Source organism: Dermacentor silvarum, chromosome 2 (assembly GCF_013339745.2).
Source record: "Dermacentor silvarum isolate Dsil-2018 chromosome 2, BIME_Dsil_1.4, whole genome shotgun sequence".
Classification (NCBI taxonomy): domain Eukaryota; kingdom Metazoa; phylum Arthropoda; class Arachnida; order Ixodida; family Ixodidae; genus Dermacentor; species Dermacentor silvarum.
This window is the reverse complement of record NC_051155.1, coordinates 241,511,905-241,539,879: the sequence shown is the minus strand read 5'-3', so window position 1 is coordinate 241,539,879 and position 27,975 is coordinate 241,511,905. Positions and strand designations below refer to the sequence as shown.

The 27,975-nt window shown below is 46.9% G+C and overlaps 1 protein-coding gene across 3 annotated transcripts in view; it reads left to right on the top strand.

Moving 5' to 3' along the window:
• Positions 1–27,975, top strand: part of LOC119442980 (alpha-catulin-like) — a 162,101-nt gene that overhangs the window by 105,094 nt on the left and 29,032 nt on the right. For 2 of the 3 annotated variants that reach the window (XR_007465745.1, XM_049662496.1), the window contains exons 1-12: positions 4,148–4,474; positions 6,731–6,850; positions 7,607–7,696; positions 12,488–12,730; positions 15,284–15,487; positions 15,595–15,681; positions 16,507–16,665; positions 17,722–17,814; positions 18,318–18,518; positions 23,622–23,672; positions 25,080–25,262; positions 26,449–26,526. Coding sequence is in view for 2 of the 3 variants with exons in the window: in XM_049662496.1 (XP_049518453.1) it covers positions 4,280–4,474; positions 6,731–6,850; positions 7,607–7,696; positions 12,488–12,730; positions 15,284–15,487; positions 15,595–15,681; positions 16,507–16,665; positions 17,722–17,814; positions 18,318–18,518; positions 23,622–23,672; positions 25,080–25,262; positions 26,449–26,526 (1,704 nt within the window). In the remaining variant the exon portion in view is untranslated. Of the gene's footprint in view, positions 1–4,129; positions 4,475–6,730; positions 6,851–7,606; positions 7,697–12,487; positions 12,731–15,283; positions 15,488–15,594; positions 15,682–16,506; positions 16,666–17,721; positions 17,815–18,317; positions 18,519–23,621; positions 23,673–25,079; positions 25,263–26,448; positions 26,527–27,975 lie in introns of those variants that run through there. The other variant, XM_037708080.2, reaches the window with a different exon arrangement.

Here is a 27,975-nt window from a genome sequence, read left to right as displayed (position 1 = left end):
ACTATTATCGTCAACAATTAAGAAAGAAAACAAACTTTCTTGCCGAGGCGGGATTCGAGCCGGCGTGCCCATGGTCCCAAGGCGAGCGTCGTAACCACTAGGCTATACAGCCACGCTTGCAGAACATGCATTTATGCGAACCATATGATTGCATTCGAGCGTCGTCGTCTTCGTCCACAGCTGGCGCGTTCGCACGCGCTCGTGCTCTGCGAGGTGAAGAAGAGGTTTTGCGCGCTCTGCTCGGGCGAGAGATAAAGAAAATGAGAGCGAGAGAGAGAGAGAGAGAGAGAGACATTCACGGAGCGGGTCTGCTGGAACGCGTTGTCGGCATTGCAACGCGGTGTCGGTGTTGCAAACTGCGCTATGCAACGCGCAGTGACTGCCGCAAGTCCGAGACGCGCGAAAAGAAATTATCATCATCATGAAAAGTTCGCGCGCACTTCTGGAAAATGCTGGACTACGATCGCCCAGCTTCGCTGTTTCAAGCGTTGCGCGGCCTAGTGCAAGGTTGGTCTTTTTTTTTTTTTTTTTTTTTTTTTTTTTTGAGGTGGCTTAAGGGCATTGGAATTACAGCGTGAACAATGAATGGCAGGAAAGTGGCAAGGAATGTTCCTTTCTTTTCTTAAAAAAAAAAGCGGTATTATTACCAGCACGAGTCAACGTCATATAATTTTAGGAGCCCGTCCACATTTTACTGGGTACGACTAGCACAAATTTATGTTATTTCTTCTACTTTCTTATGAAGCACTGAAACTCGTGTGATACTGCAGATATATCTTTCAATCCTAATGACGCGGAACAAATCTCTGGGGTCGTATATTGGGCTGTAGTGTACGGATTCTTTTTCTTCGGTTCTATTTCTTATCACCCGTCGCAGCGAGTGGCCGATACCGGCGATGACGAAGGAGTGGCGTCACTGTAGCCAATCGCAAAGGACAAAAAGAATGCAAAATGAAACGAATAATCTTTACGCAATACGGCCCCTGGTCACAGTAGACTAGGCAAATTCGCAAACTTACGCGAAATTTACGCTTCTTCTTTACATAGAAACTTCCGAATTCGAAAAAAAAAATATTGGAAGGTTACTTAAAGCTTAAAATCCTTCCACGTCCGTGTGTTCAAGAGGGGCAGCATTCTCTGAAGAAAATAATTCTGTGTTGTTTGTCACTGCGTTTGAGCAAGAAAACATTGATCAGTCTTGATGTCGCCATCTATAGACATGTTCCAGGTATTGCAAATTATTAATGCGCTGGAACGCACGCATAGTGCGCTTTATTTTTATTTTATTTTTTTTTTCACACGGCGGGGCTATTGTCCTTACCCTGCTCCGTTTCTGTCCATGGCAACACTAGAACGTAGCGTCGTCTGGCCGTGTCGCTATCAGTTGTAAAGAAACAGGCATTGCTCCGAGCGAATGTGAACAACGTTCGTCTCGTGTTTACCTTGTGTTGCGTGTTTTTGCTCTTTCCATCGCGATTACATTATGTGAATTCTTTTGAGTCAGCGCGGAAAATGACGGCAACACAAAAACGAAGGACATAGGACGAGCGCTGTCTAAAAACTGAAGTTTATTAAGAAAAATGACAATGACTCAGCGAAAAAGATTAACACTCAAAAACCACTGGAATGGGTTCGGACGTGGGCACTAAGTGAAGGAAACACTAAAGGATGATGCTACAAGTCATAGTCGTGAGCATGACTCAGCAAAAATGACAATGACTCAGCGAAAAAAGCCGGCAGATCCCACGCCCTGTGGAAATCGATGCTATGTGAAGCAGTGTGCGGGAAGGCTACCAAGTTAACGAAACGACTATGAGAGCACCAAGACGTAGGCAGCTGTTTCATGACCTACATGACACACGTGTCATCATATTCATGTCATGACCTATCATTTATGTTCGTCATACACTTTTGTCATAGTATGCCAATTTTGGTAAATACCAAGTTAACGATATGACCATGAGAGCACCGAATCGTAGGCGGATAGATAGATAGATAGATAGATAGATAGATAGATAGATAGATAGATAGATAGATAGATAGATAGATAGATAGATAGATAGATAGATAGATAGATAGATAGATAGATAGATAGATAGATAGATAGATAGATAGATAGATAGATAGATAGATAGATAGATAGATAGATAGATAGATAGATAGATAGATAGATAGATAGATAGGCTTCTGCAAGTTCACGAGCTTTCTTGTACTTTTTTTAACGAATGATCTTGGTTTGACCGAAGAAAGGCTGACAACCGCATGCTTTACAACGTGCTGAAAGATGGGAGGTAATTAAGCGTTCCCTTTAAAGCATTATTTCATTGTACTATGTGCTTATTGGCACATAGTACAATGAAATAATGAAAGCGACTCGTGTGAATGTGTATTATAGGGACGACCGGCACGGCTAGGTTGTTGCTCGCTGCGTCGTTGTGTTCTGAGAGAAGGAATGTTTCCAAGATGGCTTCCATCTTAGCAAAATGGAAGTCGACAGTGAACCTGACGCTAAAAAAGTCGCATTACTCACCTGTTTCAAACCCCCGATGAGTAAACTGAAAAGCAAGTCCACTGCAAGTCCTGTCCAGCGCGCCAAGTAGACGTGCAGGCCACGTATTGTTCTTCGTTTGTATCATTTTATTTGTTACAGTCTGCACGCTCGTGCAGACTGTAACAGTGACTGCGGTGCTGTGGGGAAAAGTCCATGTGTGCACAATGCGTAGTCGTGCATTGTTTCCACAGAGCCACATTTTAACGCGACAGCGTTAAGGGCCCCGTGTTGCAGAAAATCCGGCGTCGGCCTCGGCGCCGTTGTCCGCGGCCGAGAAAATCATCCCCAACCACGCGGGCCCTCAGAATATATTTAGGTATATGTATATACCACGCCTTGCTATCTGACGTGCAGTATATGCGGGTTATATTGCCATACCATTTTATCACTAATGTTGCTCATACCTTGTCTTACATTCTTGACAAAGCTAATGCTCGGAATTTTTTGAGAATGGCAACCCACAAACAAATGTCATGAAACAAAACACCCACAGCGCATGCCTTTTATGTTAAATCTTCTCAGACTGAAGTGCGAAACAATACCGGAAACCTGAAAACGATGTCATTTTTTTTAAATTTTTTTGCGCGGTTGTGCACTATCTCCGGGTTCGGCCCACGCAAGATGCCGCGTTTCTACCAGAAAGCGCGCGTTCGTGCATAGCGTTCGGAGCCAGCGTTTCCCGGTAACCATTAAGGTTGCATAAGCTGCAGTTGTCGGAAAGCGTAAGAAGCAGTCAGGGATCTTTGAATGCTATCGCGTTCCACTCTTGAAAGCAAAGCTTAAGCGTCCTCCAAATATTACTTTACAGAGAACTGGTTCTTCAGAGCACCATGGTGCGAGGCTTAAGTTGTTTTGGAGGTGGCGAGTCACTGGTTTGACATATTTGCAGCACTGAAAAAGCGGAAACACATAGCATGAAACTATAATATATCGTTATCAGTGCCAGTCCTGTCTGCTTCTTGCTGTCCAGAGTGCACGCGATCGGGCCGTCAAGCTCGGCTTGGCGGTCCCTATATATACACGTGGGACTAGCCGGGTGACACGGGGTCTCCCCTGCGTCTTCTCTGGACCTAAATAAAGTTATTTCAGTAATCGTACCATTTGTCCTAGCTTTCTGCCTTAACCATGGCAAGTTATTTATTTGTCTATAGAAAAGAAGCCCCTCTCCACTGCTCTTTGCTGTGCGTGCGAACTTGGCTATAATGTGGCCAAGAACATGGCGAAGGATGTCTGTATTTCCTTTAAACAGGCAAGGTCTTGCCGCAAGTGACGCTTACTATTAGATGCTATAGACTGCATATTTACCGGCGTTTTCGTTGCGAAAACCTGAACGATGATTAGGGAACTCTGCAAATCATATCGTTACCTGCGGCGACAGCGTAAGCTACAGAACGTCGCAGAGTGAACGTCTCTATATATACGCATATTGTCAATGCCTCTCGTGAGCGTATAGTGGGTATACGCACGTTTGCTATAGTGACCGAATATTGGGCACTATGCGCGTGAAGGGAGTATTAACGGAAATTTCGCGCCCGCCATGACCGGAGAGTTGCCGTAACTGGTTGTTGATGTGCGCAGATCAGCACGCTGGTAAGCGCCAAGGACCGGGCGCTGCGCAGCGAGCAGGCGGTTCGTGCGCGCGTCGGCCAGGCTGTCAACCTGGCCGTGGAGCGGTTCGTCTCCGTCGGCGAGGCCCTGGCTGACGACAACGTCGAGATCAAGCTCGACATGTACGACGCGTGCCGAAGCGCGCGCGCCGCCGGCGCCAGCATCGAGCAGCTGTGCGACGTCCGCATGGACGAGGCGACCGAGGACCGGGGCGCGCTGGCGCGGGCCGCGCGCGCCCTGCTCGCCTCCGTCACCCGCGTGCTCCTCCTAGCAGACACCGTCGTGGTCAAGCAGCTTCTCAGCGCTAAAGACAGGGTGAGTACGTGGCCTCTCGCCAACGGCTGCAGCCGCCTTTTGCGGCGTCCAGCAGTATATACGAGTGCACCCTTCATTTGAGCCCTGGTGGCATCGAAGGCAGTCTAACGTGTATACGAGTGGCAGGTTCGCATTTAGGTGTACTATAACGTGCTATGCCTAGTGGCCAACAGTTCTGATGCCCCTTCGTGCAATGATGTCGCGAGGCGCGCTGGCAGTCTGGAAGTATTGTCAGTCAATTAAACTTGTCTAGTTGTCAGTCGGCCGATTCGGTCGCCATCTCTTGCGGAATAAAGCACAGGCCGACGCCGCAATAAGACAACGCATGGACATGCCGCATGCTCGATTCATGCGCAATGCCCTGAACTTGAGAGCGTCAGCAGCCGACCACTGTATCACTTTAGATGAATGTGACCACCGAGACGAGTGCGTGCAGACGAGTGTGAACGTGCTGCTTGTGAGCTTTGAACGGAGAGTCTGTACACAGACATACGCTCAAAGCTTGAAACGGGATGTCGGAGAACGCAATAATGCTCATAAGAAGTGCCATGACAAAGCCGACGCTGTATATCTCGCGATCAGGCCACCGACATTCATCTCTACGGCCGCAGTTTAATTTCTGCGTTAGTTAGCACTAATCACGCGCTGTAATTTGACTTTGGATGATTCGCTTAGACAGTGAAGTTCCGTTATAATAAAGGTTCTTCTGCTAAGCGAGGGCTCAGATAAACATTTTAATGGTCCTAGACATTCCCACTATATCTGCAACATCCTTTCTTTTTAAGCGAAGCTTTATAGGCTCACAAGTTTCGGTGGTGGTGGCGGTGGTGTCACGCTGAAAAGTGGGCCGATCGTGGTGATAGTGCAGAAAGGGTCCAAGCTCAATGGCACATACCAGGGTCAAAAAAGAAAGAGAGAAAAAAATAGAGAAAGAGAGAGAGAAAGAAGGAAAGAAATAAGGAGAGAGAAAGAAATAGAGAGAGAAAGAAAGAAAGCAAGCAAGAAAGAAAATCACCAGCCCTTCCCCTGTCGAGAAAATGGGGGTGAGCGAAAGTTGTCGTGTGTGTACTTGACCTACTACTTTCCCTTCCCTTTCCTACTACTTTTCGTTCCCTTTCGTGGTACTTTTCGTTCCCTTTCCTTCTACTTTTGTTTCCCTTTCGTGCAACTTTTCCTTCCGTTGCGTTGTACGTTTCCTTCCCTCGATGCATACATTTAATAAACGTTTATGTTTTATTACCGTGACATGTCGTGAACTTTACGTTACCCTGACGAAGGTCAGATACACACACGACAAGCTTCGTTTACCGCCATTTTCTCGACAGGGGAAGGGCTGGCGAATTTGTTTCTTCTTTCTTTTAGATGTTAAGCTGCCGCATACGTTGAACATCTCGTCTCACCTTGACATCATCGTGAGGCGCATGTGCAATTGCGTTCTGTATTCAGTGTTTATAGAAATAGAAATGAGTGCGTATTTGCAGGTATAAAACGTGGAGCTTAGACACGAGCTTTTGAGAAACTGTTTGTGCGCAGTTACATCTCATCAGTGGCTCGTACAGTCGTGGACAGATGCGCGCGCAGCGTATTCGACCGAGACACGAGAAAGTGCCGCGCGAGTCGAGCAGCACTTTTTCATGTTTTGTCGGCTTTCTTTCAGGCTTGGAAAAAACTTGCATGTAGCACGTATTGAGTAACAAAAAGCTGGATCGGGAATTTTTCAGAACCATATACAATTTTCTCATTGACACTGTTGCTCTGAATATAATATTTGATAAGTTGATTAATAATAACTAATTATACAATTAGGCGTAGTACAAAACGTAGTATGTCTTGCTCCAAGCGACGGTAAACGATCGACATTACCTTGACTAACGTTGCACGCTGGGCTTGTTGGTATAACATGATGGAGGCAAAAGGCGTAGCGCATCTGTGTCTGATGCGCTACGCCTTTTGCCTCCATGACATTACCTTGGTTGTGCCCAACTTCGTGGCACTTGCATATATTCAAATTTTGGCACAAGTTAAGTGGGACACATGGTATATTAGATATGGCGAAGGCTCGGAGTATCCCGTACACGTTTGACAAAGGATGTACTTCTGAGTTTGCGAGTTGTGGCTTGCGCCTGCGTTAACCGCTCCGAATGTAGTGTTACTGATGAGTGCACATTTACAAAACACTGACAGTTGCCGTGCATACTGCTGCTTGTTTTGCCCTACCTGTATTTTTTGAATGTCTCGTATCCCGCTTATGCGCAGGTATCTATAAGCTTGAATCGCCTTGAGAATGTCGCTAACTTCACGGAGTTTGTGAAGGCATTCAGCCAGTTCGGCACCGAAATGGTTGAGCTGGCTCATCTCACTGGAGATAGACAGAACGTGAGTATACCTTTCCAGCGCATTGCTTCGCGATACTGCGTCCATGATTTGGTCACAATGATGCTTCCTGTAAAAGGTCTCATAAATCGCGAAGAAAACGAAATAGTTTATCTAATGCTTTTCAACGTATGATTGATGCGCTTTCGGTCGTGTAGTGTAACTCACACTAGCTATTTTTCACAGACACGCTTTCTCAGCGACATTTGAAGCTGCATATCTAGTCCTGTTCGCTGAAAAAAAGCCTTCAGCCAATGCTAACTTGACTAACAGTTCGCTCGCAGCAGAGTGTTGCTCCCACCATTCACGTCGGAATAGCGTTTTCGATCGCTTGCAGTTCTAGCCTTCCTTAGCTGTGATTTGTTGCGAACGTAATCTCTTGGTTTCTCCGGTTTCCCCATTAACCGTTAACTACAGAGGCGTATAGAACCAAGTTCGACAGCAGCACCTCAATTTCCTGCTGGGCGTCACTCTGGCGCTTCTCTTTCTACTGCTACAGTGGCTGCTGACTCTCAACATAGACTGCTCTATTGTGGCTGACTGCATTAGGAACCCAGGGCCGTGTTCTCTCCCGATTGCCTTCGGTGATATTTCAGTGCGCGCCGATTGGCTAAGCCAACGAGAGTCGACGTGACGAAGGAAACCAGTAGGCGAACGCACACCGCGGTCGTTGCGTTAGGCGAACGCGATCAGCGGGAAACACGGCCCCTGTGTACCTCGTTCTCTAACGTCATCAGGGGCTGCTATCCTCTACCGCAGGACATGAAGGACGACAAGAGAAGAGCCCAGATGGCTTCAGCGAGGTTGATCCTCGAGCGCTCCACCATGCTGCTGCTCACGGCCTCAAAGGTACGCTGCCCAAGCGTCAACCATTCTGCAGTCTCGATCGTTATATATAGTCTACCGTATTGGAAAAGCTGAGCAATGTTGCACGTCGTGACGGTGACTCAAGGGCACATGTCAGATGTGTCTGCGCAACATGGCCAGGAGTTGCACACCAGGAACGTGACCCCCCCCCCCCCCCCCCCGCCCGAAATTTCTCATTCCTCTTTTAGTATGCGGCCTGCCCAGCTTGACTGCCCCCCTTCCTCCCCATACCGTGCACCCTCCTCCCCCCACCCCGAAAAACATGTCTGGCTACACCACTGCTGTTCGTAGACACAGGGCAACCACTGCGTTGAGCCGCGCGTGTAGAAAAATAGTACGCTCACAATGATGACGAAAAAGGGAATGAGGACGACGACTACAGTTTTAATTGACAGACAGGAGTACACACGTACATTGTAGTAAAGTGTACAAAAAAGAAGAAAAAACACAGAAGAAGGCAAAATAGCAGCGAACGAAGTGAAGAAAATAAAAAAAAAAATAGCCGCATATCTGCTTACTTCGCTGCAAGTGACGTCGAAAGACGATAGTCTTCTGCCGCCCCTGATACGTTCACCCCTCACGCTCTTCCCCTCCCCTCTCACTCCTCCCATGATGGAGATGCAATGGAAGAAGAAGAAATAAACTTTATTTAAAGTGCCGGCACTTTGCTTTTAGTGGCCTCAGGTATCGGCTCGAAGTTCCTTGGACTCGGGCGGCATCTTCGGCTTGCCTGACGGCCCAGAGCTGGTCTTCCAGCTCCGAACTTTTCAGGGCCGCCTCCCAGCGGCGGCGACGCCGACGGAGAAGGTACCCTGGCGGCCCCAGCAGCCGGGGCAACGGCGGAAATGAGCGAGCTCGAGGCTTCCTTTAATCCAGTAACGCCTGCCGTTAAGATGCAATGGAGGTTTTGCTGAATTCCATTCAAATTTCCCGCGTTCGCTTTGCTCTCGCGAACTCTGTTGGGACCTTTTATTACTGTTGACTTAAAGCCGGCTACAGAGCCGCGGCTTCGGTCGGCTTGTTTTTGACGCGTAGCAGTCTCTTCGACACCATTTCTAACGCGTTGATTTTTGATTTACTAACGTAAAAACCAGTCTAATGTGTATTCTTAATTAAATGAACGCTGCTGATCACGGTTCTGTACATATATTTTGCCTCGAATAAGCCTGAGGTTTCCTTTGCGCTGTATAATGTTGACGTGTATGACCACCACTAGTAGTAGCCACCAGTGCTAGTAGCTTGGTTGGTTTTGGCGGGGCGGTTGAATCGAGTGACAGACAAAGTTTTTCGCGTTTAGGTAGCCCAAGAAAGATTATCGTCTTTAAATGTAATTCTTGTATCGAGGAACCTCGGGCCTCAAAGAGCAAGGCAGTACACAACCGGTGGACGTACGGGCACTTGCAGTTTCCGTTTCCGTTACTGCAAACCATTTTTTTTTTTTTACAATTCGTTTGTTGCCGGTTTGTGCTCTTGATTAATTTTTGTGTACGCCTTATACCACGTGTGCATATGTTCACGGCGTCTGTCCGTTGAAATTTCATCTGTAATGGTCGTCATTGTTTCCTATTTCGTCGTGCTTTCTATCGCGCTGTTTTTCCGTGACGCACTGAGCATGCTCAATTTTTCCGCTCTTCTAAAAGTGCAACTAGAAATATCTCTTCATCGAAGGCGTCGAAGATTAGTGTCGCGTGGCTTCTTACGCGATACTGTCATGGAGAAATAAGCATTTCCATGGCGAGTCCAGGGAAGCATTGTCGGTTTTGGCAAATCGACGATCATAACTGTTGGTACACAAACGTCAGGAGATGACGCAGTAAGGTATTACGCTGCTTCAAGCGCGCGAGTTCATTTTTCACCACTGCAAGTGCCCGTATCGTCCACCGGTCGGGGTCCGAGGATGGCTCTTTGAGGTCCGAGGATGGCTTTCTTAAGACGAGAACATACAGTATCAAACATTCGCGACAGGATGAGCCGTGTTCCTGCTGCAGAAGGAATTCGGGGACGACTCGGCACATTGCAATGAAACGCGTAACCAAAACTGTGAGGGATATATACCTTAAAAATTATGGGGTTTTACGTCCCAAAACCACGATCTGATTATGAGGCACGCCGTAGTGGGGGACTCCGGAAATTTGGACCACCTAGGGTTCTTTAACATGCACCTAAATCTAAGTACACGGTTGTTTTCGGCATTTCGCACCCATCGAAATGCGGCCGCCGTGGCCGGGATTTTGATCCCGCGACCACGTGCTCAGCAGCCCAACACCATAGCCACTGAGCAACCACGGCGGGTAATATATCTGATATAATATATAATATAGCAATATATCCAATATAATATATCTATATCAGAAGGTTCAATACTGATGCGTTAACAGAAGTGGAAATCAGTAAGGGACGATTGTAGTATTGGCGGCAAAATAGCAGGGCAGAGATGGGGACGGAATCATCACAGAGATAGATAATTTTACGATATAAAGCAGATGTTGGTAGAATGCTATATTAGTATGTGGTAACGCTTAAAAGCAGCTCACACAGGCTAGGTGATTATTTGTCGCTACCTGATTCAAAGCGGATGCCATTAATGATCATCATTGGTACGTTTGTCTCTCCACAAAGAGCAGAGCGCGCGCCTCACTCAGAGACATTGACGCAAGTACCCTGTGAGGTTGTATATGCCACAAGTGGAGTCTTCGTTACATCGTGTCCCAGAGCGGACCTTGAAATTTCGCACGTATCTTTGGTAGAGCTCGGCGCTTTTTAAGCACGCGAAATGCTTAAAGCTGGCGTGAACCATGATGTCTGCCAAACAATCGCAGCGTCTTGCCAGTGCCATAGTGTCTCGCTGTCTGTGATCACGAATGATTCGTCGCTTACCGAAAGTCATCGATTTAGCGGGCTATGAGAGGCACCGTAGTAGAGGGCTCGGGGATAATTTCGACAACCTGGGTTATTTAGCGTAGACCCAAAACACGGGCAATAGTGCTTTTGTATTCCGCCCCTGCCGTAGTGCGGCCACCGCGGCCGGGTATATCGTACCCGTGCTCTTGCGCAGAATGCCGTAGTCACTGCGATACCGCGCCTAACCGCGGCGGGTGTTGGCGTGAGAGTTGGTGTCGAAATAAATATAGCGCACCGGTCAAAAAGCTGCGACTATACCCAACGTTAACGCAGGAGTACCGAGCAAATCGGTGACTGTAATTGCCGAAGGTGGTGGAAGTGCTCTCGTATATAGTCACGGAAAGAATTTAAGATAAACACCCGGCGACGGAGATTCTATCGCAGTGAGAAATGCTGGGGCACTTGATGGCGCCAGTAGCGATGACATGCAGAAGCACAGCAGTCTACATTATCAACACGCGTTGTTGACGTAGTAAGTATAATTTTGTGTCGAATATGAGGCAGATGCTATTATCCCCCCTTTTATCTCTAAAAACGATATTTTGTATACCATGGAATTGGGAGGTGGGCAGTGTTTTCCCGTGGTGAATCTTAACGTCCTGAATATTTGAGCAAATGGAGCAATAAATGCCGGAGGACACACTACGGATGTGCTTCTGTCACAGACCAAGTGTTTAGCAACTCGAGCAGAATAAAATCATGTATATCGTGAATATGCAGAATGCTGCGATGGATATATACTCGACTATCGCGCGTTATCTTTCACTTCTCCGATGGTGCATGTCAGCATCTCGCTTCTCTCCTCTTGACATCAGATCAGTCGATTATCAGTAAGCGTGAAAGAACATTTGATTTAAAGAGGTAGTAAGGGACGAAGACGAGACGGAAAGGCAGGTGCTACACCTGTACCGCGTTAGAGGCACTGGAGAGTCGGCCACTGTCAAACCAAAAAATACTAGTGCAGTGGTCCCAACGAACGTGAGCGCTAAAGGCAGCCACGGCGCTAGTTCGCTTCCTGCGGTCTAGTCTATATACGGGCTTGCTAGATAGGCTACAATAGTGACGTGTTCGGCCTCAAAATATTGTGCGCCGATTTCCATTTCGCAGGAAGCAAACTAATGTTATTGCTGCCTTTAGCGCATACGTCCGTTGTGACCACAGTCCTATTAGTAGCCTTTGCTCTGGCAGTGGCCGGCTGTCCGGTGTCTACCGCGGTACACAACTGGCTTTCTATACTATAACGTGGGCAAATGCACAGAAGATGTACGATTTTTTCATTACAACCGCAGGCAAGGGCCGGGTAGGGCTGTCGGCTCATACAATTATAAACGAGTGCGAATTTGTAAACGCGACACCGAGCCACAGCCAGCACAACAAAGTGAATATCATAAAGTCATGGAGGGCCTTTGGAGATTGGGCGAGCGATGTTATTTTTATTTTTTTGATCAGACGTTACTTTCTGATCAATAATCGAGTTACGCGCGACGCATGAGGCAGTCACGCTTGACAGAGATCTTCGTTCTCTGTATATATTGCAAAAAAAAAAAAAAAAAAAAAAAAACATTGCAAATACGATGCATGAGAAACATTTATGACGGCCTTATTTTTCCAACAGTGTACAAGCAGGTGCGGGGCGGCGCCAGCACGTGCCACCTGTGCACGTGTAGTGGCAAAACGTGAACGGACCGTAGCAAAAAGCTTGTTGCTGCTTCGTGCAGCGAAGGCCAAACCCAACAAGGGAGTTCGTCTAGCCGGACGACGAGAGCCAGATCGCTGGTCTCTGCCTTCCCCGCGACGCGATCGCGTGCGCTGCCCGGCCATTGCGGGCGATCTGGCGCAGAGAGGGGTGACCATGTGTCCCGCTGTCCGCAGGCCTGCCTGAGGCACCCGGAGTGCGAGACGGCGCGGGAGAACCGCGACACGGTGTTCCTGCAAATGCGCCGCGCCATGGACCTGGTGCACTTCGTGGTCAAGGACGGCGTCATACCGGAGCTCGCCTGCGCCGCCTCCGCTTCGTCGTCCGAGTACCGCCGCAAGGGAGCCCGCAGGGGCTCCTGGCGCCTCGACGAGTTCGACCGATGCGCCACCGTCCACAACGCCGTCAAGATGTTCGAGGTGGGCTCGGTGCTCTGCGACGCCGATCGCATACGAAGTTGTTCCTTCGCTTTCCCGCTGGGCTGTCGCTTGTCATTCAGTCCCCGTGCAACTAATGCGACGCTCGCAATGTTCGGCCTATATCACAAGCGAGCTGCATGTTTATTACCGCTTTCACCGATCAGCCGGTGAACGTGCTTCAATTAGCCTTTCAAACAGGCCTGGTCATAGTGACTTTCATATTCGAATGACGGGACAGTGAACCCCACATATCGAGGACTAAATATCGCGAATGAGTGAAGCGCAAGCAAATGTTAAACAAAAGTGGGGCACATCCATTATACTGCCACAGCTTGTCACACTTCCCGTAGTATTCTGCTAGATTCTACATCGCTCGCCTTTCAGATTACATGTCTTTTTTTGGCATTGACAGTGCGTCATAAGTGGATTTCACATTGTCAAGCAAGCTATGCTGAAGCAAAGAACCGTGAAGTCGTTTCTAGTCGTATTTGCTGGTACTTTCTAGTTAGTAACAGTTATTTTCAGTTCGTTTATAAGCGTCCAAAATTATCAGCGTCCTCAAATTACTAGAATTGTAGACATTGTGTAAGGCACGGTTGGTTGGCGATATTCCTTTGCCATTGAATTCTGGGGTTTTACGTGCCAGAACCACAATTTGATTATGCGAGACACACACATGCCGCCGCCGCCTTTTAGCTTGTCACAAGTAAAAGTTGACCAATACGTAGCAGTAACTGCACCGTTGCTCGTTCCGTTAAGTTCTCTCTCTCTCTCTCTCGCCAGAACACATTACCCAAAGAAACCACGGACTGGCCGTTTTTCAATTTAATTCGTCGGACATCATTGTAGTTTCGGATTCTTTATGCAACTATGCAGCTGTTCTTTATCGCTGGTCATGAAATTACGTAACGGATTTCAGCAGGCTAAGAAAATTGTAAGACGTGACTGACATGGGCTTTCTCAAACTAGCCTACAACAAAAAAAAAATGAAGATAGTCAAACGCCTTTATAACGAAGTGCTCGGGACTGCCAAAGTTCTTCGTTATGCAGGTCACTTCGTTGTAAGAATCGCGTACCGTGCCACTCACAACAAAGCAGGCTATGCACATGTGTCCAATAAAAGAAAATATTTATCTAACATGAATTCAAGAGAGACTTAGTGAAGTAAGCCGCAAATTCTTTGTGCACAATTCGACTTACGGAATGTGCTATTGCGGCCAACCTTATTGCATTGAGGTTCACAGCATGCTTATAGGGGCTAAACGCAGGAGCTACGCAAAGTAAAGCTGCAGATCATCGATGGCTGCTGTCGGCTCCCTTGCCGTCAAAATTCATTGTTCGTTTACAGAATCTTCATCACTGTTACCTTCGACATTCGCGCGCTTTACACCCTATAGGTGGCTTTAAAGGCCTCTTCGGTCCTCAGTTACGATCGCATCATCACGCCGTCATCAAAAGTGACGTATTGACAAGCCGTCGCACCCGCTGATGCGCTAAACAAGCAGAGCTCGAGGTGAGTATGAGCGATTCGTGAGTGAAGCACTGCAGCATGAGTACTGCTGACAACGGCAAGCTCCTCAAGTGCGTAGCTGTAAAAAAAAAAAAAAAAAAAAGAAGGAGAAGAAGGAGAAGAAGAAGAAGAGAAAAAAGGAAATGCTGTTAGCGCTAGAGCAGTGCCAGCACCACTATGTGGCGTTCGTTGTAAAGCAACAAATCAGCCGCCGGCATTACTTCGTTGTACAGGTAAATTCGTTGTAGTGGTCTTCGTTCTAGAGGCGTTCACAATACATATGAAACACGAATTCAGCCGGGACGTAATCAATCCTTTACTGTACAGGTCATTTCGCTGTATAGGCGTTCGTTGTAGAGGCGTTCGACGGTGCATTTAAATGTTTTGTTGCAGATAGCACACGAGACATGCCGCTTGCTTGTCTGCTCAAAATTCAACCAGGTTGAACATCCGGGTAAAAAGAAAGACACCTCTGAACACAGAGAAAACGATAGCACAGGAAGGGCGCTAGTCTTCAATTGATTTGCTGCCCTGTAAAATAAACCGTAAAAGTCACGCGGCAATTAACATACTTAAATGCTCAAAAGATGGCGCATGCGGGACCACTTGTGGGACAAGTGCAACAACGTGTAACACGCAACCAACCGGTGACGTAGACAGTCATTGTTCTTGTTGTTCGACATGTGCAATAGACGCAGTGCTTACACAAGTATCGGACTCCTTTTTCATGCAACTAGCGTCATGTACCAATTTGCGTTTCTTTTAGTAGTTTCCTAGAGCACGTGTACTGTGAAATAAAAGTGTGCATTCGGATCCTTTACAGTGGTCTGCCAGTATAAATTCTGGCACTTTTAACTGACCAGGAAACTGAGAAGTTCGCAAACTTTCCGGACAGACTTCGTAGTTTGACTATTTATGTCTCAGCTACAATATGCGTCGGTGACATTATAATGGTGTTGCTTCAGTCGCCACGGCTTCTTGATATGAGCTGTAGAAATGTGTGGCAGCGAAGGAGGCTCGAATAGGCGACGCATGTGATGCAGGACCTGGTGGAGACAATGCGCATGACGCTGGTGGGGCCCAGTTGCCGTGAGCGGTTGTCGAGTGCCTTAGACGCGGTGGTGGAGCGCACGCAGGACTTCACCGACTCGGCCTACACGTCGCACGAGCACCGCGAGAAGATCCTCCTGCTTTGCGACAGGGCCAAGCTTGAGCTCAACCAGCTCCTCAGGATCGGCGTCAGCCTGGTAGTACACGATGCCTGCATGTCTCGTGGCCCCACACGTTCTCGCCTGCTGGTCCGAAGCGTTGCCTAACTGTGTATCGCACCTCTCCTCTCACTCGACACGTGCAGGATCAGGCAGGTTGTACGTCTCCCAACGAGGACCTCGAAAACGCCATCGAGCAGACGCTAAGGGCGACGGCAGACCTCAAGCAACAGGTACGCTCCCCAACCCGGTGTGTTCTCTCGTACTGTACACAACCACTTCTTGTTTTTTTTTTTATTGCCATAGCATTTATATGGACATTTCAACCGGATTTTTGCCGTCGCCGTCGCCGTGAGGTTCTGTATAAAGTCCAAGGGCGATAAAATCGTCGCCGCGCGCCGTATGCGCGAGTGAAAGCGCGCGGGGGACGCGCGCTATCACGGAGAGCGAACGCACGGCGGAAAGCAAACGCGACCTTCGTCGCACGAAAGGCCGTGGGGGTATGGGAGGGAGGGAGGCGGGGCGACGCTGTGCTGCGGCACCAAATGCTTATCTTGCAACCAGGCGCAAGGGGAACTGGCCTCTCAATCTCCCGCGCGAAAGCAAGAAAGCGGGAAGGCAGCGCGGGAGGAAGGGGGGGGGGCAGCTTCTCAGCCAAGAACTGCATTTGTACTTTGCCCGGATGTGGCGGTCGCCCGCACCGTCTCTTAAAAGCGATCTCCACACGGCTCAGACCTTTGTATGCGCTGTGCATTCACCGCTCAATTTCCGTTGAAGCGATAGACCGCACGAACCTTCGCTCGCTGCGGCGGCTGCGCTTGCTGCCAGCGTTTTGACAGTCGTATGCGGTCATTGGGTGTGATCTATTCATGCTTGCTTTTGTGCGCTGACACCAAGCTTTTTAATTCAGGTATTAAGCGAATGTGTCCAAGTTTATGCAGCCGATAAAACTACTATCCATACTCCGAATAGCTCTCTACTAATTTGCTATCGCAATTGATGCTTCGCCTTTCGGGCAAAACTGCGACATTTTTTTTTTTTTTTTTGTCGTCGGGCAGCTACGCGACACGGCACTGGACCACGCGGACGAGCTGTTCAAGACGATGGACGAAGGCGAGCTGCTCAACCGGCTGAAGAACGCCTCGCTCGCCGGAGATCACGCCAGGCTCGAGGAGTACGCGGACAAATTCGCCGAGCACGCCGAACACGTCCAGGAGGTGAGCGCTTCCCACTGGTCCTCATCCGGCAGGAGTGCGGCGACTAGGTGTCCAGCGTAGTCTGAACTTGGGGCGTGCGCACGTCACCGAGTCTTATCTGGCAGCGTTCGCGAGTATGCTTATACTCCATGGCTGTTTTTTGAAGAGAGACCGCTTTTGATGTTTCTCTCCAATATTTGTCTGCTTTCTGCATTTTGATATGCACCGTGAAGCTTTACTTACGCGCATGAGGCCGAATATATGGGTACGAGGAACAATTTTGCGAGTCGAGACTCCTTTATCTGTGCTTACGTATACAGAACATGTACTCAGCCAATCGGTAACGGGACGAGACGTGGCTACGCGTTTCAGAGGACGCAGGGAGGAGGGCTCCCCCATTGTGATCCTTTTGTGAAGAGGGAAAGGAGGGGGGCGGAAGGCCCCCTTTGGGATACGCCATTGTAGTAATTGCACTAATAAGACGCCGGACGCTGCCTGCGCCTGTGTATGGCGATCATTGCGCGATCCCCGACCGCGATTCGCACCTGGTGTCACAACTCGGCAAAACCCGCCGTGGTTGCTCAGTGGCTTTGGTGTTGGGCTGCTGAACACGAGGTCGCGGGATCGAATCCCGGCCATGACGGCCGCGTTTAGATGGGGGTGAAATGCGAAAACAACCGTGTACTTAGATTTAGGTGCACGTTAAAGAACCCCAGGTGGTCCAAATTTCCGGAGTCCCCCACTACGGCGTGCCTCATAATCAGATCGTGGTTCTGGCACGTAAAACCCCATAATTTAATTTTTTTTAACAACTCGGCAAAGCTGAGGCCATGAGGAGGACCGCGCATATGTGCTGAATTGTTGCAGCAAACATACATTCATAAGTATCTAGCAGTAACTGGTACAAGTATCCGCAGACTAGTGGGCTCCACTATCAACCTCGCTTCTGCCGGTAAATTGAATGTGTGGAAACACCATTACCACTTTTAGTAAGAAGGTGCTGTGTGAACAATGTCGCCGCTATCCGAGTCCTTCGTTTACGCAACCGCCTCACCTCAGGTACATTTCTCGCGACAGGTGTGTCGGCTTCTCTATCACGTGGCGAGCACGGAGGCCCTCCAGGTGACCGCCAAAAACACGGATGCATGTATCAAGGTCTACGGCTCCCAGGTGAGCACACGTCTATGGCCATTATGGCCATCAAACCTGTCTCGCTCTCCTGAACTGTATGCTGACAAATGCAAAAGTACACTGCTCGTATAGTTGAACACAGTGAACAAGAATTGCATGCGCTATACAGTGCATCGCAAAAAGTTGTAGCCGGAGCACAAAGGCTTGATGTGTCTGCGTTTTGTCCGAGACATGCTCGAACTCCGCGGTTCTGTATCGTTATGTGTAAAGTGGGACTTGGCTCAACCGTGTGCCCTTCCGCCTTTGAACCCGACGCCTGAACAACATGCCTGAGAGTGTTTTATAATTTACCTTGCGGGCGTTTTACTTAGTAGCCGCGTTGCGATTCTGAAGCCTTGGTAATACGACTGAGAGAGCGAGCTTTCATGAAACGTCTTTCGTCGCACGGGCACCTGTTGCAAAAGTACACACAACGCGGAGGCTGCTTGCAGACCACATCGCCGTAGCTGGTACGTGGTGCTGGAGCCGTGTAATCGACGCAGGTGGTGAGCGCCTGCCAGACCCTGAGCACGCACCCAGTGAGCAAGATCGCCAAGGAGAACGTGGAGGTGTTCATGGAGGTGTGGCAGTCGCTGGTCAACGACGTGGCCTCGATATCGCGAGAGGCCAGCCAGCAGTGCCGGCCGCCGGTGCAGGGCCCTGACAGCGCACGATCCGTCTACATGTCGCTGCCAAGGCCCGGGGTAAGCGACCGCAGAGCCTCCGCAATCAAATAAGCTTTCGTTCATTCAACAGTTTTGCATTTTGGATGCATTAATGAAAGAGACACGGGCCAGAAACGCTTTTGCCCTTATTCCTGCACGGCGAAATACGGCGCACAGGCTATCTGAAGCTCCGATCTCTTCTCTTTATCTTCCCGACGGTATCAAGATGGTATCAAGATGGCGGCTTTACAACAGTAACAAGATGGCGTTGCGCCAACGGAAAGCCGCGTGATTCGCAGTGCGTGCGATGGGACCTCCCAAAACTAGATTTCCTACCCTATTTTTGTCGACAGCACACTATATAAAAGTGTGATTTTCTCAGCTTCTACTTCATATTATTTCTAATTATGAGTACACCACGTAACTAGGGGGGAATACCTGAGGATCGCGGGAAAAAAAAGTGGGGTACATGCATGCATGAGTACATGTGTACACGAAACGTCTTGTGCGTGCTGCAGATAGTGTATGTGCGCTAGGGTACAGAAATGACGCAACCAAATACACAAGTTACATTTATTCACGCATTAGAAAGCTTACATGCCTAATTAGGTTACATCTGGTGGGGGTCCTTACGGTCTAATTTTGCAATCGCGCTCGCTCGCTATTCGTAGTGGCCCCGCTTGTTTTGCAGAGGGGGTTTGGGGAGTTGGGGCACTAGGGTAAATACATTTTAATTAACCTTGATTATTTCCACCGCGACACAGCTCGCCCCTGCATGTTAGTCGACTGATTGGAACTCTATGGCTGCGGTAAATCCAGCAGCCGTGGTAACTCTTTATTCATTCTTTGCTCCCGCCATGGGTAGCGAGCACAGGCGAGGTTCGTCCAGCGACGAGAACTAGTGCTATTGCTTAACAAAAACAGGCAACATTTGCCTAGATCACCGTTTTCAATATATTATGTTCTGTAAGCGCGTCATATGTATTCCAAACAAAAACAAGAAAATTGAGAAATTTGGGTGTGCTGGTGCTTGACCGAATAAGTAGTCGAGCGCAAAACACGCCGAAAAAAAGAAAAGGAAAATAAAGGTGTGGGGGGGAGACGTACAAAGTTGCAACAAAATGTTCACAGGCTTCCGCGTTTTATTTTTAAAGTGATAGCGTTAAGGGCCCCGTATTGCAGAAAATCCGGCGTCGGCGTGGATGTCGGCGTCTGTGGCGGAGAAAATCATCCCGAACCACCCCGACCGCGCAAGCCCTCCGCGTGGTGCAAGGTGTTAGTGAACAAAAATTAAATTTCTCACAGTGAAATCCGCCAGAAAAATGGTAAAGTACGACTTAACTACAACATGCACACATGGTGGCGTCGGACTGTTAATTGTCTGTACGAGAAAACATAATTCTGTTACGAGGAAACTTAAACCAAACCCCTTTTGCCAGAATTTCTACCATACCAACAGCGGCGCTCGGGTAAGCTAATTGCGAAAATCTTAGCCAGGTGGCGCTCGCATCCTCGGTAGGTCAAATTGGGATTTAGCCTGCCTAATGCGTTTTGGACACACACGCGCGTCGGGGCAATAGCAAACAATTAATAAAATAATAAAGAAAGGTCCTAGGGCCTTCACATTTTAATATAAGATAAACGTCTTCCCAGCAATGCATTTTTGTTTAAAAGTGAAGCAGACTTTAACGGGATCGGTGTAATGCAAAAAGCTAAGGCGAAAGATAGCGAGAGATAAATTGATGTTTTGCGAGTAGTTCCCGCGGTAGTCTGAAAGCGCGTTAAACAGAAATAGCCGTATGCTAGTCTAAACAAACATGCAAATTTTGCATTAGAAGTGGTAATGATATTTATTTGCATTAGCGTAAATCATGCATGTTTGACGATTGCAAACATGATAGAGCGTAGTGCAACTGATGTTGGAGATAAACCGCTTGTCAGTGAAATGGTGCGATTTTTATTGTCAGAATAAACAATTATATATGCGACACCACTTGACTAGAATTATTAGCGAAAATTAAAATTTGTATTCAACTACAACGCCACTTATCGACGCGAAATTTCGCGAATGAGCCCTGCGATCGTGCTTCTTTCCCAAAGCCGCGTAGACTCATTCACTCGCTCAGCACGATGTTTTATGACTGGGTCTTGAGATTGCGGCTCTGGCTGCGGGAGCTGTGTATATATATAAGAAATTTTTATCATTTAAAAAATTAATTCTGGGACTTAATGTGTCAAAACCAGCCATATGATTATTAGGCACACCATAGTGGACGACTCCGGATTAATTTTGACCCCCTGGGGTTACTTAACATACAACTAAATCCCGGCCACGGCGGCCGCATTTCGATGGAGGCGAAATGCGAAAACACCCGTGTACTTAGATTTAGGTGCACGTTAAAGAACCCCAGGTGGTCCATATTTCCGGAGTCCCCCACTACGGCGTGCCTCATAATCAGATCGTGGTTCTGGAACGTAAAACCCCATAATTTAATTTAATTTTAATTTGGAGAAGCAGCACACTGTGCGCTTCCCGCTTCTTTGCACTGTCTCCGGGATCGGCCTACATTTTTGTGATCAAAGGTCGCGCACGCGGACACGAAAAATCCCGACCTACTAAATAAAGCCTAACAGCTTTACTCTAAAATACAGGTAGTAATTGGAGGGCGCCGTGCATTGGGCATGGTTAGCCCTCTATCGATAGTTTGAAACGCCGCCTTCGAGACCTTCCGCGCCGCTCACGGACATGCTGCGCTATCGGACGTGAGGGAGAACTATATTTTAGTTTTCTAAGCAGTTCGCTTTCCTCCCGCGAGGCGGTGATTTTTAAACGCGCTCCGAAGTTTCGCGATTGTCAAAGGAGAACGAAAAAATGGCCGCCCGCTATCGATGGTTTGAAATTTGAAATAGTACGCTCTAGTTTGAAACAGCGCTTTCGAGACCTTCCGCGCCGCTCACGGACACACTGTGCCATCGGACGTGCAAGAGGAGAAACTGTATTTTTGTTTTCTGAGCAGTTCGCTTTTTTCCCGCCAAGCGGTTATGTTTAAACGCGCTCCGAAGTTTCGCGAACGTCAAAGCAGAACGCAAAAATGTCCGGCTCCGGAAACGGCACGCGCACTTCGGAAAATCGCAGATATCGCGATTCCGCTGCCTCTGTGGCTGATCTTATCGATACATCGAATAGCAGCGAGTCAGAGGACGCTCACTTTTCGTCGGACTTTGAGTCTGAAAGCGATGACGACGCAAACTGGCCCGGAACATCGGCGGTCGCCACTCCCAACTGTAGTGCTTGCAGTTAAATTTTTGTAGCGAAATACCTATTCAATGAAAAATTTTGATTTTTTCGGAGATAGTGCCTAATCGGCGGGAATACATTTTGTATATCTCGTAATTTTCGTAACATTTTTTTCTTAGTAGATACAAGCGTGTCTTTACAAGCTTTGTTCGATTTGATCGTACAATCTTGATTTTAACAATTTATATCTTTTTTATGACATACATCTCGTTAATAAAAGGTTTATGCGTGAAAAGTGCATTCATCTTGCTTTCTTTTTATGTATTACATTAAATATTGAGTGCAGTATATCCGTCAGAAAAAACATCTGCCGTAACATACAAAAAAACATATTTTCCCCATGGTAGGGAAAGAGTTAAAATAAAGTATTCTAGCCGGAACGTAGCAGACGACAAAGGCTAGTTCCCCGGTTGACGTCACTGGAGCGCCGTTTGCAGCGCCGTCTTCGGTCGCGCACGAGGCTAACTTGTTTCTCTGCGCCGCTCGAATTCGTCGCACTCGTAAGCTCCTGAGCTTGCCTCAGTCGCCTCAATCTACCGCGCTTGCGCTGCACATAAAGAGGGACACGTTCCGCTGTGGTCAGAGGAGTTGGGTATCCCTCTGTCTTGCTGCTCGAGTCTGTTCACGCCATTTCTGGACTGGACGTGTCGAACGCAGGGGGTCTACATATCGGAGCAAGCATAAAATTACTGCATCAAATTGTTTGGTAGGCTTTATAACTCCTGATGAGCAATAGTTTGAGTTTGATAAATAACACCTGGATATCTCTCACACACGACCACTGCCGCTCTGATCGACAAATGTAGTGCCGAGCTCTGCCTCTCTGGACGCCGCACGGGAGGCTAAATTTAGCTCCGATTGTCTTGCGTGGCGTGACAACTGTGCAGACGACACATGCATTGCCGAGTAATGCTGTTTTAAAAGCGAAGCTTTTTTTGCGAACCTCGCCGGGTTTTCGTGACCGTGGGTGCCACGCCAAATAGGCCAACCAATCACAGCGGAGAACGTGCGCGACATCACCGCCGCCGAGTTCCTTGCACCACCGCCAGATGGTGCTCGCCTCCGCGCATCCGCGGGAGTGGCGGCGGCATTGCGTTAGCCTCTCTACAATGCCAGAATAAAGTCTTCAGTGTCACCTTGTGCAGACATTCAATAAACACAAACTCGTGTTTCGGCTCTTTATGCACTCACACAAAGCTTCGCTGTATATAGATTCCAACTCGTTGGATCTGCTGCATTTTTCCCTCAACACAGCAATACCAAAGTAAAAAAAAAAATCTATTCACGCATTAGAAAGCTTACGTGCTTAATTTATGATATCCTACGGGATAATCTTGCAAGCGTGCTCACTACCTATACATAGTGGGCCCGCCTTAGTCAGAGGCGGTGGGTGCAAATTTGCAAGAATCTGTCTTGATGCTCTAGTCTCTTGATCATACTGTTGCTGAGCCTTGCGTGTCGAACGCGGGGCAAATTACGGTGACAAAGAATTCGAGTTAATGGTGATGGGTGCATTGCATTGCTAGGTGTTCCAGTTACTGAATGAGTGGAGAATTTGTGCAGTGGAGAATGAGTGAATTTTCACTGTTGTTCCTCTTCTGTGATATTTTTCATGCGTGCAAACCAAATAACAACAACAACAACAACAACAACAATAATAATAATAATAACCAAACAGCAAATGAACTTGTTCTCAGTTTGAAAACAAGCAGTTTAGAAAAAAATCCCAAGTGAACTCAGTGAATCTTAGTAGCTGCACTCTCTGCACAACCTATATTAGTGTAATCATGCCTTTCCATTTATTTCCTTTCTCTTGTCTGCTTCTCTTCCTTCTTGTCCTGCAGCGCCACGGCACAACGAGCAAGCCCCTAAAGCCCATGAAGCTTGACACTGAGGTATCATTTCTGATTATTCATGCTTGACTTAAACCATCTTGTGGCTCTCTTGTACTTTATATATTGAGAAGCGCACTCAATAACTGCCCTTGTATGTCACTCCCTTTCCAGTTTGTTTCAACTTCTTCTAACAAGCACGCTGGGTGTCTGGAGGCTGGAAAATAGTCCTTTTTTCTTGTCGTTGAAAGGGAAATAATAAAATATAATTAATCACCGTAGAGCTGCACATGGCTACACTTTCTCACTGAGGCATGCAAAAAGTTATAAGTTAAAAGAAGAAAAAAGAGAAAGAAAAATTAACATAATGCACAAAACATTTGTGAAAGCTTGCTTGAAGAGAGCAAGGAAGCATGTATATAGGTGCCCCGACGTGGTCCTAAATTTGTGTGTTGGCATAATATGATATAAATATATGCACTTAATGCTCTAGATTTATAGCTGAGTAGACAGGAAGACCTATAAAAAAAAGCTCAAAGCATGCTGATTGTTTTCAGGAATATAAGCAGTGTTCACAACTCACACACTACAGCCATATTGATACATTACGAGTGTGCCAGTGCCCCGTAAGAAACGTTGCATGTTTAGTTCATGTTGTAGACATCGCCTGTATGCAGCATGGCTGGGGTACTGGAAAGCAAGTGCACAACATTCCACTGTGCTGGTTTCAATGTCAGGAGGCTGAGTAGCTTGACAAGTGTCAAAGGCTGGTGCATTTAAAGAACTTTTAGTTCAGGTTGTAGATGTCATGATGCCCGTCCTCGTCGTGATGATCGCAGCAACAAGCAGAAAGCGAGACACTTTTGATGAGGTGCTGAAAGTGATTTGTGCAAGGTGTATCGAGGCACCATCGATGTGGAAGTGTGTGGGTGTCTCTTGCAAGTGAGAGGTCTTAGCGAATTCTAGACGTTCATTCACTTCATAAAGAATCTGTTGTTTTGTGCTGCCTGTAAGCCAAGTTGATGTGCATGATTTACTACATAATGTGTGCTAATTGGAGATATTGGAATGATACGAAGAGATACTCTGAATTTTCATGAAGTGCCTTTGCCAGTGACTTTGAAATTTCATTTGCTTTAAGGCCAAAGTGGTTGTTGGGGCATATAAATATTAAACTCAATTTATTTATGGAGTTCATGTGCTCGCTGATAGTTACTTAGCAAGTCATTTAGCTTTGTATGATACACACAACAGCTGACATCAAATACATTCTTATCACCTCTGCATCACCATCTGTTGAGAGCTAGCGGAGCGGGCTCTCCACACAGGTACTTCCGCCGTGTCTGTCTATTCAAGCACGTGACATTCCGCCTTTTCAACATGCATTGTAAGAAAAGAGCTCTAGCAGAGGGAGAGAAACACGAAAGGCTGGCACACGTGTCGAGTCTAGCGCAGTGCATCGATTCGCAGGAGCAGGCCAAGATTGCCAAGCTTGGCCTCGAGATGAAGCTGTTGACGTCGGAGATGGACGCCGAGACGGAGAAGTGGCCCGCCGCCGAGAATGACATCGTAGGCCGGGCACGCGCCATGTCTCAGATGGCCTTCTCTATGTACCAGTTCACTCGAGGAGAGGGCGATCTCAAGACCACACAGGCACGTTTCTTAATCTCAACTGCTGGTCCCCTTGGTCACATGCATAAAGGCGTTTAGTGGAGCCCCAAAGAAAAGTATCAAGCTTCACTAGTACATTACGCTCCTGAAATATAAAATGTACGTGAGGTATTGCGCAAATGGGGCATGCAGGATGGCATGCAGAGAAGACAAAGACACGTCTTGTGTGCCCCATTTGCGCTATACCTCACGTAATGCAATACCAACTAGCACATCAGTCTATTCTTCTGAACTCTGTATCAAATGTACTTGATTTTCACTGAGAGCAGAGGTATGGTATGCCATGAAGGAACTGGTGGCAATATGGCCTTTCTGTTCTGGAAGCAGCTCCCTGTGGTGCCAAAGGCAGTCGCGATGACCGGCCGAGGGGAGTAGTTCATTGTCAAATAAACAAATAAATAAATGAATAATTTTATTGCATTCGAAAATGAGAGAGAAAGATCAACCTCGCAATTCATGCTCCCCTTGCTCCACTAAAGAGCCCTGAACAGTGAAATTGCATTAAGCTCAACCTTATTAAGTAAAATAATACAAGTGCAGGAATATAATGTCGTACATCTGCACAGTAAACTTCTGAACACACGTTTGACCACGTTCATAAATGTGCAGCACAAATGTATATTGCTAAAAGTCTGCTAACTTTGATTTTTACAATGTAAAGTAAAAAAAAAAAATAAGTAGTCGGAAACTGAACACTGTTTCTGTAGTACAAGATTAAATTAGTACAAAATATTATTGACACAGAACTCACCTAACAGTTCTTTTTTTTAAGTTTCACAAAACAAGCTCGTTATCATTGCTTCCATCTCGCTCTTCGCATGCATGACTTTCAAAATTAAATTTAGTTATGAGTCAGTACTTGCGGCATGTGCTTTCATTGCCCCTTGTGGTTTGCGCTGTTCATTTTTCTGTGAATATCTTTTGGGCCAAATCATAATTGGTGATTATGACTTAGGTGACAAGTTAAAAAAATATTTCTTGATTACCATTTTCATGAGAACATGTATGTATACAGTGCACAAATGTTTTAAGCTATTTCAGGCAGTTGGCATTTATGTTCCATCTTAACAACCACACCAACTCGCCCAGCTCTCAGTTCTGATGAAGGGCATTTATGTTCCCTTCCCTTCAGTTTTAGGTAATTGGCTCACCTGTTGCTCTTTTCTAGGATCTCTTCACTCAAGCCGAGTTTTTTGCAGAAGAAGCCAACAAGCTCTATAAGGTTGTACGGCAGTTTTCATACCAGGTGGGTGAACGTGTGTGTCACTATGCATCAGCAATTTAGCCACGTGTAAAAAGCATTGGTTTTCTTATTACCATTGAAAGAGTATCATATTCAGCCATACTATGTTGCTAACACAGCATTTTATTGTGATAGCAATTATATGGACACTCCAAGCGAATTTTCGCTGTCGTCATCACCGTGAGGTTCTGTATATATTTAGCTATATGTGTGCTATATGCAATGCCATGATATACGGCATGCGGTGTATACGCGTTATATTGCCACACCATTCTATCACTACGGTTGCTAACCCAGGTCTTACATTCTTGACAAAATTATTCCTCATAATTTTGAGCATGGCAGCCCACAAACAAATGTCATGAAACAAAACACGAACAGCGCGTGCCTTTTATCTTAAATCTTCTCAGACCCAAATATGAAATGTGCAAAATGATAACAGAGCTCAAACCTGAAAATGATGTAAATTTATTGGCGTGGATGTGCACACCTCCGGGATCATCCCAGGAAAGAGGTTTGAAACATGCCCGATGCGAAAAAGTGGTGGTAAAGTCGCTAAGAAAGAAAGAAATAACACAAAGGGAAGTGCTGTGCTATTTGAAGTTCGAGCTGGTTGCCTAAGAACGAAAACATACCGGAGCAAATATTCGCAACTAGATGAGGCATGTGTATGCTGCAGCAAAGATCCGGAGCCCTCTCAGCGCATCCGAATGGAATATGAGGGCATTCACCCAGTGAGACCCGTAGGTAGTGTACACCTTCCAGAATCACTTGGATTTAAATTGGACAAAAGCAAGAGATGTTTAGAGTATTGGTGGAAAAAAAAAGCAGGGAAGAGATTGATACGGCCTTATCCATTACAGGCATAGATAGCGGTACAAGGTAGATAGCGAAATTTTGAGGAAGAGAAAAAAGATTAAAAGATCTATATAAAAATGCTAGAATGAAAAGCATGTATTATTATTATTATTATTATTATAATTATTATTATTATTATTTGGTCTCGTCATTCAAGGGTTATGCACAAGCATATTTTTGTAAGAGAATGTTTGAATTCCACTATATTTAATGTATAGCATACCTGAGTAACTCAAGCAGGCTAGGTGACTATTTGTCACCGCCCCGTTTCAAAGGGGATGCCAATAAATCATCATCATCATCATATGAGCTCATCATTTTATTGACGAGTGTTGCCTACAGGCAACATACCATAAAAATGTTTTTTTCTTGCCGAGTTTCAGTATTGAGTACGAAGTTTCCAGCTAAATGTCTTCAGCCAACATTGAATGACAGGCAGCAAGTGCCATTTGTTGGTTTAGAGCAGCAATGGGCGAGGAAGAAGATTGGCACGCGACTCACTGCCTTTTGAAAGCAAGGCCAGAGGAGACAGGCCGATGCAAGATATCCAACTGCGGTGGTGTCACACATGTGATGTAAAGCAAATGAAATATG